This window comes from Hydra vulgaris, chromosome 09 (genome assembly GCF_038396675.1).
Source record: "Hydra vulgaris chromosome 09, alternate assembly HydraT2T_AEP".
NCBI classification, from domain to species: Eukaryota; Metazoa; Cnidaria; class Hydrozoa; order Anthoathecata; family Hydridae; genus Hydra; species Hydra vulgaris.
In genome coordinates this window covers 26,371,516-26,386,348 of record NC_088928.1, presented here as the reverse complement: position 1 = coordinate 26,386,348, position 14,833 = coordinate 26,371,516, and the positions used below count along the sequence as shown (strand labels likewise).

Below are 14,833 nucleotides of genomic sequence, written 5' to 3'. Positions count from 1 at the left end.
ATCAAGAGTGCAAGTGCTTTCCTATATCTCTTTAATATTTGTTGAATATAAGGAAATCGGCAAAATGCAAAGTACACACTAGTGAAATGCGAACTTTAGTGCAAACCAAAATATTATATTTTAAGGACCATGATTATATTATTAATTTAAATACAAATAAATATGAATATATTAGTAATGTATGTTATTAAGTGTAAATGCATTTACTGACTATTAGAGAGAGCATGCAGGTAAATGTAAATACATCGACTGAGGGTTTTGGTTGGAGCAGCGTAGTCATTTATAGTCATGATTATTGTTTAAAAACGGCTAAAAAAGCTGTTGCAACATGAAATACCTATAGAATAATGGTCCGCAATTCAATTTCGCATTTTACCTTGTATTTATATTGATGCACTTTTTGTAGTTAATGCATCAACTAAAAAAAAAATTATATTTTACATTTATTTTCATCAACTTAAGGAAAATATGTTGTACCTAATAAGCGGAGCCCAAATTTAATTTCTCTAAATGTTTCATTATTTATTTGTTTGATTATTTTATTATTTTCTAAATGTTTCAGTATTTTTAATTTTTTTTCCAATAGTATATTGTAAGCTATATTTCTATGATGTAACGATGTCGAAATATTTTATCAGAAATTTAAATATCAAGTTTTATTTCAATTATAAAAACGAAATTGAATAATTTATAGGTTTTATTAATAATAATGTATTTCTAAAATTAAAATAGATTGAATACAACATTTTCTGCAAACATCAAGAACGTTAACGTAACCATTTCTGCCACTAATCCTATCGGCTAAGTCAGTTTAGCTTTTTCAATCTTCTACATTGGTTTCGATATTGAAAATATAAATAAAACATAAAAAATTAATGTATATATATATATATATATATATATATATATATATATATATATATATATATATAAAACACCCAACTCACACTTGCTGAACATATATGTGTATATATATATATACATATATATATATATATATATATATATACATATATATATATATATATATATATATATATATATATATATATATATATATATATATATATATATATATATATATATATATATATATATATATATATATATATATATATATAATAAACATTTATTTTTCAAATTTAAAGAACACACAATTTATTAATTAATATCTAAAACTATTTTATTGAATTGCTTTAATAAATTTGACTTTAAAATACTCACATTGATTTTCTGAATAAATTGATACTGAAAAATCTACATCTAAAAGATAAAAAAAAAGATAAAAACGTTATTCTAATTACATTAAAGCTAATTATTTCAATTCTTTTACATTTTTTTAAATTTTGAAAGTATTGCTGTACAGCCCTCGGAATTAGGGTCGGCATTTGGCAATGCAAACCTAACTGCCGAACTAAGCGTTTGAGGTTGCTAAATATTTCCAAACATTTTAGGTTTCTACTTTTTATGGAACTAGTCAATAAATGTTTTTGCTGACCTGATGATGACCTAAAACATATCAAGGTCTGCAATTTTTTGCCAACTTTAGTTTTTTTTATTTTCAAGGGTTGGGTGTTTTATAATAATAAAAAATAACTTATTTCTATACCTTGTTGCTATAAACATTAAATATAATATATAAATTGATTGAATACCAGTCTTACCAATTCCACAAGTTAATTCTGGTGAGCTACAGAAACGCTTTTTATCTCTTAAAAAAAATTAATAATTGTGTAGTAATAACTAATAATGGTAAATTAGTTGAAAGAAAAATAAAATAAAAATATAAAAGTTTGTATTGCCTTCCAGAAATGTAAGTACAGAGAGCTAATTCAGCCTAAATCGAGAATACGCAAAAATATTATTAAAAATAGTTATGATATTATTACAAGTTATTTAAAAAAAATCCCTTATTTAAATAATTATACAAATTAGTAATATTTAATTATATAAATAAGTAATATTTAATTATATAAATAAGTAATATTTAATTATTTAAGTAATTATTTACTAGAATAAAAAATTGAAAAACAAAAGCTTTTAGATTACCTTTATTCTTGACACATTACTAGCTTTAGCAAAAATAAATACAATAGATTCTGGCACTAGAATTTTAACTATCACTAGTCACTATCCTAAAAAGATCATCACTTAAAAAAAACAAAAATAATACTGGAAAATTGAATATTATCCAAATAGATGATTTTAAAATGAAATAATTAGAAATAAATATATGATTAATATTATAGATTATGATTACCTTCAAACTATTAAAAGCTAAAACAAAAGCTTTAAAAAGATCATGCAATTAATCTTCTGTCATTAGGCTAAGAAGATCTCTGTTACAAAGATATTTTTGAATAAATAAACGGAAATGCAAAAACATGTTAAATAATCAAGAAAAAAACAAAACAAAAATAAAGCAAATGGAATTATAGAGTGTAAATTCCTATATTTTTTATGTAATACAAACTTTTCTCCACCAACAATAAACCAGTTATGTCTGTAACTGTATAACTGAAAATCAAATACAAAAATACTATTTAAGGATTTAGCATTTAGTAAGTTGTTATCTACTTAGACTAAAAGTCGATTTTAAATACTTGAAGTCAAAACTATTTGACTTCAAGTATTGAAAATTGAATACTCAAAAATAAAATATTGCAAAAGATTTTATTTACATATTACACGTCATTTTGTTTCCAAACTGATGTTTAAACAACTCCCAATAAATAAACAAATGCTAAAATATATTTTTAAGAACACAGTATTTAATGAACTCTAGGGACCTTCAAATTTGTTCAAAACAAACTCCCTTCATAATTAAATAGTAACTGGCAAAGGTGGAATTTGAATCTGCAATCCTGCTGCGACAGGCTATCCGATCACAATAATAGCAGCACACTATACAACTGAGCTATCCCGACTCAATAGTATATCATATAAAAATGTATCTGTGAATTATAAATTTAAGTAAGATACTTACTTGACCAGAATAAATAGATTATAGCAACTGAGAAGTGCTATTTCAATCATACATTTCTTTGTAAACAGATTCAATCCTATAAACAATTAATTATATCCTTATTATATTGCAAACAGTTATAAAAAAAATATTACCACAAAATATGGTAGACTGTATCGGGGATCTTTCTCTCACATCTAGACTTGAAATTTAAAAAGAATTTCATGCAAGTTATTAGATTGTATTGCAACCTTACACATGTGAATCTATCGAACATAAAAATTCTGATCCAAAAATAAAAAATCTATTATTAAATCATCATTTAGTAAAATCTTTACTTTTTGGCTTTTTTTTGACTGCCAATTTTGTGAATTCAAGCTTAATGCCTTATTAAGACAATACATTTATTGAACAACACTTTTATTTCTCATATAATTACACATCAAAAATTGTATACAAGTGTGTGTATCAAAATTTATAAAATATATATAATTTTTAACATATATATATAATTTATAACATATAATATTCACAAATACGTGTATCAAAAATTATATACAAATATGAATAAATCGTATACCTGCTGTAAAAAATGTATCCAAGTCTTCGATATCATTTGAACTACCTTGAAAGAATTATTAGACAAGTTTGAATTTTTGTTTTGTTTTAAACAGAAAAAGTGAAAAACAACAACTTTATATTTAGAGTATAAGTAGAGTGCTCAATGTTCTTATAAGAACAGAGCAATTATAAATTAGTAGAAAATCACTTAACAAAAATTTATCTCATTGATAAAATTTTGTTAAGTGATTATCAAATTAACCACTGTGTTTTATCAATAAAGACTCATCAGAAATGATGATTTTATGATGAATCTTTATTGATGAAACACAGTGTTAAATGAGATAAATTTTTGTTAAGTGATTTTCTACTAATTTATAATTGCTCTGTTCTTTTAAGAACATTGAGCACTCTACTTGTAAAATACATTTTAAAACTTTTAAAATATATATATATATATATATATATATATATATATATATATATATATATATATATATAAATATATATATATATATATATATATATATATATATATATGTATATATATAATATTTTATGCATGTATATAATATTTTATTTAGTATTTAATGGCGATTGAACAAATTTATTGCCGGATTACGATCAAATAAATTCTTAAAAAACAAAAAACTTATCAGGCTTTAACGTGCGTTCCCGGAGTTGCAATAACGAACAACAAGTTGCAATAACGAACAAAATTGTTACAAAAACGAACATAGGCCGCGTCAGGTTGCATTAGCGAACAAAAATGTTCGGTAATGCAAATTTTGCGTTGCTATACCGAATATCCATATGATCACCATCATCATCATCATCATCATCATCATTATTATCATCATCATCATCATCATCATCATCATCATCATCATCATCATCATCATTATCACCACCACCATCATCATCATTATCATCATCATCATCATCATCATCATCATCATCATCATCATCATCATTATCACCACCACCATCATCATCATTATCATCATCATCATCATCATCATCATCATCATCATCATTATCTGATCATCTTCTCTTTTGGCAAATAATTCACCATAGAAATACTAAAGTTTATAAAAATATGAAAGGATAAAAGTTTGAATGCTTTAATTCCTTCTCTTCAATTTTAGGTCAAGCCTCATTCTACTCTACATTTTTCACCATTTTGAGCAGTTGCTTTATTAAATATTAATCATTTTTTTCATATTTTTTCCAAGAACATCTCTCTTAAGAACAAATGTTAAGCTCTGTTTTTTTCAGTTTACTAAATCCTATATCTTATCTCAGATGTTAGGTTCTAAATACTTTTGGTTAGTCTTCAACAGTGTAATGAACTAAAGTAAGTCTAACATTTAATCTTTAATACATGGGTCTGATCTTTTTACTTCTCCCCAAAATAAAGCACTCTTGAATCTAATGGCTATACTCTTTCTGCCAGTTAAAACAAATCACTTTGGCTTCCAATGCTAAAGTTAATTCTTGATCAAACACTTCAATTTTTGCTAAATTTTAAAAAAGTGCTGAATAAGTGGTTGCGGTTTTTCAAAACTCTAGAAAACACTTTGACCTCTCCAACTAGTTACACCTATTAGTAACTTTAAGAGTAGCACAAGGTTCTATATTTGCTTCTGTATTAACAAAACTCATTTACTGCAAAAAAAATAGTGCAATATTGGCATTCCTATATTAATGAATAACAACCCTCTTACTTTCAAACGAAGTCTAAAAGCACATTGTAAATGTAATTAGTCCTGCTTCATCTGCCAAGCTTGAGACACTCTCCCATTTATGTAAGGTTGCATTTCTTTTATTTTTCTACAAATACTATCATGATTCATGCTCAAACGAGCTATCATCCTTATTACGATAAACCAAAACACATTCTTGATTGGCTTCTTATTCAAAAAGTTGCATCCTTTTACTGTATATGTCCCTTCATGCTATAAAAACTTTTATTAATCCAGTTTTTTTCCTTGCACATCAAAAAAACCTTATAAAATATTTATTATAAACCTTATTACCCATCTTCACGTTTTTTTTTTCATACAACCTGCAACTTTTTAAGTCTTCAGTTAACTGTTTCCTAGTATTTTAACTTATTAACTATTTCAAAGTAATTCATAACTTAATAGCAGTTGCTTGCAATTTTGTTGAAAGTATACTAGATTTTAAAAATATGTAAATATATGCAAGTATTTTATAAATAGTAAATGTAAGCATAAAATTATAAAATATAAAGTTTTAAAAATTTTTTTCTAGCCACGGATATCAACTCCTGTTAAATCTTATAATTTTGCCGGGGCCTGGTTTACTTTTTTTTGCCGGGGACAGGGCCGTGGCCCCAGTCACTTACTATTTATAATTAGTGTTAATATCTTATTGTTGAAATTTGTTATTTTTAACACTGCAGAATAGCAAATTTTAAGGCAAAACTAATAAAAAAGTTTAACATAAGTGCTATGTTGACTAAATTTTGTAAGAATTTTATAATGAGATCTGAGCTTCTTGTAATAGTGAAGTTTTTTTATTTGGTTGCTATAAATACCTAATTTTGCATCGCAACAAACTATTTTCAATAGATTGTTTATTTGTGCTATATACACTAAATTCTTTATGTGCGTTTACATATGGGTTGTACTATTATTGAAGGCGTTTTTTATTTGGTTGTTATGGGTATCTAATTTAACATAACAACAATCTTTTTTTGCTAGTTGCAGCAGTTACCAATAAATATATAACAGTTTACAAACTGAACTCAAGTATGGCTTGTCAACATTACATGCTTGAAGAAAGGTTCAAGGAATGCTTTTTAATAAAAAAAATGCAGAGTAGATAGAGCTGTTAATGGATTTTTTCAGATATGTTTGATACTTTTTCAGATTCCTTAAAGAAATGGCGTGCAGCACTCTAAATCATTTCTTTAGGGAATATGAAAAAGTATCAAACAGTTTAGTTTACCAAAAATTATTCTTGACGATAACTTTGTCTTTGTACATTTTCTTGTGGTTCAGATGTTAATGCTACTTAATTCCAAAAGTATTGTTTACAAGTTGCTCGGATGTACGTAAACTTTTTTCCATGGTTACATGCTAGTATTCATAAGATTTTTCATGATAAAAAATGTCTCCTCCGATAGGCATATTTTCTAAAGGGGCTCAAGAAGCAACAAGCTATTTTTTTCAAAAACATTGTGAACATTTAGTTGTAAAATAATGAAAAAATAATGAAGGCATAATAAAGAACATAATATAACATAATAAAGAAATTTTATTATGTCCATCTGATCCATATATTAGCAGTTTGAGAAAACCGGTATCGAATTAGATTAAAATTCAACTTCCACAAGAAACAATTCAGTTATTAAAATCATCAAGCTTTTGTTGTGATACCTAAGTTTTTAATTATGTTATTTTAATTTTAATTATTATCAATACAACAGTGTTTTATCAATATTTTAAAATAACAATGTTTCAGCTTAAAATTTTTTTAATTTTAGTAATAAGATAAATGGTTACCATACCTTATAAATAGTAACTGTTGCAATATATCAAATTTCCACTTATATTTTACAATTATTTCTAACATTTGCACTTATAGAAAGTATTTTATGCACTTTGTATAAAAACTGACTAAGCCTTCAAAAAGCTTTTTTCTATACAAAATGAGGTATCTGTAGCAACCAAATGAAAAAACACCCTTGATAGTAGTATTGCCCTCCTATAAATGCATGTGCTGAATATAGAGTATTTAGATCAAATAAAAAGTTTGCAATTGCATAAGACAGCTTGTTGCCATGCAAAATTAGGTATCCATAGCAATCAAATAGAAAATACCCTTTTTTATAGGAGGCACAGACCTCATATTAGTACTCATACCTAATTTACTTTATATACCACTAATATTAAATTATATATTACCATTTCTTCAAAATTGGCTAAATTTATACTGTGCTTTGGCCACCCACTTTTTCACAAAATTTTAACTTTTTAAACAATATGAAATAAGTTTTTGTAAATATAATCTGACCCCCAAAAAAAAGCCAGAACCACGTCTATAATTACAGATTATACAAAATATATACTTTTTTTAATTTTTTTTTATTTGTTAATTTACCTCCTCCTTGGGTTTTGTTAAGTTACCTCCTCCTAGGGTTTTGTTAATTCACCACCTCCTATTAGGATAGATATTGCTGTTACAATAGGCAAACATATCCAGAAAAAATATGTTCATACATATATGCTTCATAGATATTCAGATTATATAAGCTATTTGGTTAAATGTCAGTCTCTGTCATTTAATTATTCTAGATAATTTTTCATAAACAGTTTAGTAAAATGAGTAGAGAATATAAATTATTTTAACTTTATTAAATGTGTTATTTATTTGTATTTGCATCAAACTTTATTGATTTTGCATCAAATTATATTAATCAAATATTAATTATAATATCAAGATATATTAATGAAGATTTGACAGAGCTATATAGATTAAATATTGTAAAAGTAAAATAATTTAAATTTAAAAAGTATATAAAAAGTGCAATTTTTAGCATAAAAACAACAGCAATGCAATTAATGTGCTTATATACCTGATGTATAAAAAATGTATAAGTCAGCATGATATAGTTTTAATTCAGTTAATATACAACTGAGCAACAATGTATATAAAAAGTTACGTATATTTTTGCACTTAAAAACAGTTTTGTCCACTACCTGGCCCACTGCTACTGGGCCACTGTGCACTGTAAACTCTTTATTTACGATCTTATTGTTTTCTTGAAAACAATTTTGGTTTCATTTTCTTTGTTTATTTTTGTTTATTATTATATACACTTGTTATTGTAAGATATAGTAAATAATATTGTATTATGTGGTTTTAACATTTTATATATGTTTATATTATATATTTTGTTTATATCTGTTATATTTAATGTTTATATTTTTCTGAAAGTTATTGGTGTTGCACAAATTTAGGAGAGGTTTGGGTGTTTGATTTTTTTTAGTGAGGTTCATTTTATTACAATAATGACTTATATGATGTAGGTTTTTTTAGTTTATTACAATAACAACCTATACGATGTAGGTAACAGGCAAAGGTAGAAATGCATTCTACCTTTATCAACAATAAAGATAGAATGCATTTCTGACAAGCAAGCCTTTATTTGTAAGGTTCTCCAAAACATCATTGGTGAATGTATTGTGACCCTGGGGATGGAGCTTTATCTACTTCACTACCTAGTTTTATTTGGCTTATACAACACCGAGATTTTTATTATCTTTCTGCCCTCCCCTTTTGATTGATATATCTACATATATATATACAGATATATCTTCATATATTTGTATTGTGAACTATGTTTTATTTTTTCTCTATATGTATGTATGTATGTATGTATGTATGTATGTATGTATGTATGTATGTATGTATGTATGTATGTATGTATGTAGATTTGTATATATATATATATATATACATATATATATATATATATATATATATATATATATATATATATATATATATATATATATATACATATCTATATATATATATATATATATATATATATACATATCTATATATATATATATATATATATATATATATATATATATATATATATATATATATATATATATATATATATATATATATATATATATATATATATATATATATATATATATATATATATATATATATATATATATATATATATATATATATATATATATACATTATTATTTTATCTTAGTCTGTTCAACATTTCTTTTCATATTTTTTTATCCTCCCTTTCTTCTTCTTTTTTTTATTTATTTCACTTGGGTCGGAGGATAAAAAAAAAGGACGAGATCCTTTTTTTTATTCTTCCTATCTTCTTTTAATTCCCCTATTTTAAATGGGCTTGACAGCTAGATCTAGTTTTTTTTTAAAAAAAAAGACAAACTAAAAAATCAAACAACTTCCCTTGAAATACTTCCCTTAAGTTATAATATTAGTTCTGTTGTTTTATTTACATGATTTTATTCTTGTATTTCCAAGTTTAATGAAGTACAATAAACTTTCTTATTACAATAAAAGTGTTAACATTTGTAAACAATCTTTCTGATGATTTGTACAATTAGCAGTTAATTAAATAATTGAATAATTAGTTAAAATAAATAAATTTATTTATTTTAATAAATCGTTTAAGAGTTTGAAAAATTTTTTATAAAATTTATCTATCAATCTATTTGAAATGCTGTAACAATTTACATATTTAAGTTTTATTTATATTTAGATATGTCTTTTTTCAATTCGGTGGCAGCTGAAACATTAGTACCTGATTGCTTAGCTAACAATGTTGTCAAAACTTTTTTCCCAGTTAAATTGACTTTTGTATGTCTTTTTTTCAAATTTATTTTTTACATAAAGTTACAGGTTTTACAAATAAATGTATTTATTATTTTATGTTTTTATTTTTTATTCAACAAATAATGTATCATTAATAAAGTTATCAAAATAATGCATCAATGGTGTGACACTTATTTTGTTACTAAATAGTTTTGTAATTATAAATTGTTGGTCATAATTTTATAATCATAGTCTACTTTTGACTTGCATTAGCATGTCAAAAAGACCATTCTTGTAAACAAATATTAGATAAGAAGATAAATATACATACATACATACATACATACATTCATAAATACATACATACATTCATAGATACATACATACATAAATTATTTACAATTTAATTATAGTTGACATATATACTAACATACAAATAATAGCTCTATATTAGGCTAATTTAAGTTAAATAAAAAAACTGCTGAGATTCAACTAGTTTAATGTCCTTAATAAATACCATGCATAATTTGCATGGACAGTGTTTGTGAATTTTATTTTGAACCCCTTCAAAGGTAATTCTAATTAGCAACCTGTCATAACCTAATTCCAAACTGGCGATACCAAATGTGCGATCAGTAAATCATCAAAAGAAGTTTAGTTTTTTTATACACAAATCTAAGGGCTCTCTCTTTCAGCTCTTTTGTAGATGCAGTTTATAGAATTAATTTGTTTTCTACTATAAAATATTCAAACTAATGGAGAATACAAAAAATGAGATTTAATAAATGTATAAGTTTTTGTTGACATAAAAGAAATAAATGAAGCATAATCCTAAGTAGTTTTTCATTTTTAGATAATATTATTTCCATATTACAGGTGTTAACTTTATGAAGCACTTCCAGATTGGCTTTGATACAATTATTTTTAAACCATAAAGAAAATTGATATGCAGCATTTTGCAGATCACTCTCAACAGAAATTGGGTCTAACAATAAGTATTGTTATCATCAGCATAATCTGCAACAACAGTGTTGTGTAAAAATAGAAATAAATCACTTATAAAGCTATTAAACAATAGCAAATAATTGATCCTTGTGGAATGCCTAGCAAATTATGAGAGTAAGAAATTTATTGATCATTTTTTTTTTGCTCTCAGTTTTCTGTTGCTAAGATACAATTAAATAAAGTTTAATGCATTTCTGCTGAAACCAAATGATTTTTGTTGTCTTTTTTTACATTTTTAAATTGCAGATATATTTTCTTATTTCGTCAATTTTTATTCTGTTGATATGAGAAAGAATTTAAAAATAAATTTTTTTATCTCAAAAATACTTGAGTGCATTGAATATCGAGATATCTAGGGCTTTATGTTTTCTTTATTATTCTTTCTTAGGGCTCTTGTTATTATTATTATTTTTTCTCAAGGTGCTTGTTTAATAACATTAAAGCGTTGCTTATTAAATTATTCAGTTCTTTTTTCTATTGGTTTCTTCTTTTATTTCTCTTATTAAATGACATTTAATAAGAGAAAAAAAAGTTTTTTCATAATTTTTATATTTTTGGTGTTTAATAATCTTTCTGGGTTGTTTAGGAAAGTTACATTTCATAGCTGTTGTTTTCAACTTATGGTTAAGTCAGATTCTGTCTCAATTGCAGTGAAGTTGCAAAAACTTAAAAGATTATTTGTTAAAATAAGGTTAATTCTTGTTGAATTGTTTGGGTTTTTAAAGCAAGTTGGTTTTTTTATAAGCAATTTTACCTTTTAAATGTAACAAAATTCCTCTATAGACTTGTTGCTTATTTAAGTGTTGAAATCACCCATTATTACTAAATGTTTATAATCTCCTAAAAATGTCTCAATTTTTTAAAATATTTTTGAAAATTTTTTTATTAAGGGGTAGCAATTTATAAACATACTTATATAATTCAAGCTTTTTGTTTATGTCTTGTGAGAAACTGCTGCCTTGTAAAGCTGTGAACTATTTGCAATATAAAACTGCTGCTATATGCTGCACAAAAATATAAAACAAGAACTCAACCAATATTTTTTTTTGTTACATTACTTTGTTTTCTTTAATAGTAAATTGCACTGTTATGTTTGTTTTGCAACCGTTATTTCAGAATACAGTTACTACTTTTTAATTTTTTTAGACAAACTTTTCTGGCACTTTTAAACTGATAAATCCATCGCATGATCAACTTAAAGGTTGTGCAGTCAGATTAAAGGTTTTAATTATGTTTTTATAATTTTCTCATTTTTTTGTAAAAATTGTTTTATATTTTATAATTTTATAAATTATTCTTGACAGATATTAACAAACATTGGAAATTGTACTGTTGGAAATATTACTGAAATTTCATTTCCTTACACAGGTAACATTTAATAATATAAACATCTCAATAGAAATATCATTTTGCTACACAGGTTGTAATATGTAAAAGTATTAAATGAAATTATTTGCTGTAAACATGATAAACTTTAAGAAACACTAATTTTAATTAATATTTATTGTATAATAATTTTGTAGTTAATAAGTTTGGGGTCATACACAAAATACATCACGCAATACGGGAAGAAGGCCTAGCAATTTTGTGATGATTGGTTTCAGGGGGGGAATTATTCAGCTTTGTGAGGCAACAGTTTTTTCTTTTCAAGTTTCAAATCTAGAAAATTATTTCTGTTGATTAAAAGAGTGCCTAACCTAAAACATAAACCCTAAGTTGATTTACACTTGACTCTGCCTATTCTAGTTTAACATAAATTAAAATTAACTTTAATTTTAGTCAATTAATGTAGAGTCCAATACATCTACTGATTTATTAGTCAATGATATAGCCGATTTATCATAGATTTAAAAAAATTATCAATAAATCGTTATTTAATAAAATAATATAATGATTATTAAACAATAATAGTTAATATGCATTAGCGTAAAATATTATAATGTTAATATAATCTTCACTGCTACACTAACATATTGCTAAAGAAGTTATTAAAATAATATATTTATCAAAAATTGAATATATCTTTGGATGTTATTTGTCTGTTTAGTCACTGTTAATTTGTATTAAAGTGCAAAAAAGAATATATCTACACTCCACTTCCCCATTCCCCAGTCAAACTAACTACACTGCGACTACGGCCTTATCCAGTCAATTTATGTACACACTGATTATTATTGTGTGAAACTTTAGAAAATTTAAATCTTAAGTTATAATTGAACAACATATTAGTTAAAACATATAAAATTAAACATATAAAACATTTAATTGAACAACATATTGTTAAAACATATAAAACAACTTTTACAAATTAACATCAAAGTTGGTCCCTGCTATGGGGATTAAACCCTCAACTTTACCATTCATGCCTTAATATATGCAAATATTATCCATGACTCTACGCTAACATGTAGTCTAGGTAAAAAATTAAAAATTTAAACAACTTTTGAGTATAAATAATATTTTTTTTACAATTAATGACTTTCTAAATAATATTAAATAATAATAATTAAAATTGATATGTGTTTAAATGTATTCTTTAGATAGCTAAAAGCAGCTAAGAAAATTAAAAGTATTATTGTATTTAAAACCAAAAAAAAAAGATTTAGGGTGAAGGGGGGTAAACAAATTTGTTGCATAATTTTAGGGAGCGGTCTCAGTAAAATGTGGCAATTTGTTACAAGGGAGAGGAGGAGGAGGTTCCAAAATTGTTGAAAGTTGCGTGACATTATTTATGGGTGACCGCTGTCATTGGTCAAAACATAATTAAAATCTTTTTATTTGCATATTTATTATTTACATGTTTATTTACAGTTATATATTTATTATTTACATGTTTATTTACAGGTTGTCAAGATGTTCCTAATTTTCAGAATTGCAAAAAAACTAAACTGAGTAATTATTTTTTATTTGTATGTTTATAACTGATGAATACTTTCAATTAAATTCAATTTATAATTTTCGTTAAATTTTATTGATAGTTTAAATTTAAAATTATACTAAAAATAGACTACTTTAAAGCATCTTATTATCATATCAAGAAAATATCATATCATATTATTATATCGAGAAAAAATTATAACCTCCTCAACCTTAGGAAAAATATGAAAATTGCTAAAAAATGCCAAAATTTTCTATTCATCCACAAGTCTTTACAGTTTAGTACTAAAATATATCTAAAAATATATTGTCCATTTGCCTAAATAGTCCCATTTGCTATTTTGAAATATTTATAATTTTTTCCAGCACTTTGTATAGATCTAAGATTAACCGTATACGAGTCCATTAAATCCAACTATATAATAAAGCAAACATTTTAAACTTACAACGTTCACCTCAAAAATAGCAGCATTTTTAAATAACCATTTTCAATTATCATTGGTTAAATACATTATTGGAAACCAGTGCACCTCCAACCTGCCTGCTGTTTAATGTGAATGGTTGCACCATTCACATTAAACAGCAGGCATTAAACATTGAAAAGCATTTTTCATTAAATTCTATTTTTCATAAAAGTCATTAATTTGCTAATAATTCAGTACACAAATAGGGCAAAGGATTCAGGACTCAATGTGAAGTAGAATAAGATGAAATAATAAGCCATAATAACAAGGATTTCATGTTTTATTACTGTATGTGTGTGTGTGTGTGTGTGTGTGTGTGTGTGTGTGTGTGTGTGTGTGTGTGTGTGTGTGTGTGTGTGTGTGTGTGTGTGTGTATTAAAATAATTTAAATGACAAAATACGAATTTATAATGGAACTTAAAGTTTCATGCCATTCGGCAATCATCAACCATATTATTCATATACAAAATAAAAACCATTATAAAAAATATAAGTTAGCCATTGCAACGGCATCTGACGTCAATTATACATGATCCAATACAGGCCTTGTTACGAGATTTCGCTGCGTAGCAAAAACGCGTAACGCATTTCTAAGTAACTCAACTCAGCA

The 14,833-nt window shown here is 25.0% G+C and overlaps 1 protein-coding gene across 3 annotated transcripts in view; it reads left to right on the top strand.

Annotated features, from left to right (window-relative positions):
• The window catches only part of LOC100201536 (receptor-like tyrosine-protein kinase kin-16), a 120,827-nt gene that overhangs the window by 53,194 nt on the left and 52,800 nt on the right, over positions 1-14,833 (top strand). For all 3 annotated transcript variants that reach the window (XM_065805178.1, XM_065805179.1, XM_065805180.1), the window contains 4 exons: positions 9,825-9,922; positions 12,029-12,103; positions 12,187-12,250; positions 13,727-13,774. In XM_065805178.1, coding sequence (XP_065661250.1) covers positions 9,825-9,922; positions 12,029-12,103; positions 12,187-12,250; positions 13,727-13,774 — 285 coding nt within the window. The remainder of the gene's footprint in view (positions 1-9,824; positions 9,923-12,028; positions 12,104-12,186; positions 12,251-13,726; positions 13,775-14,833) is intronic.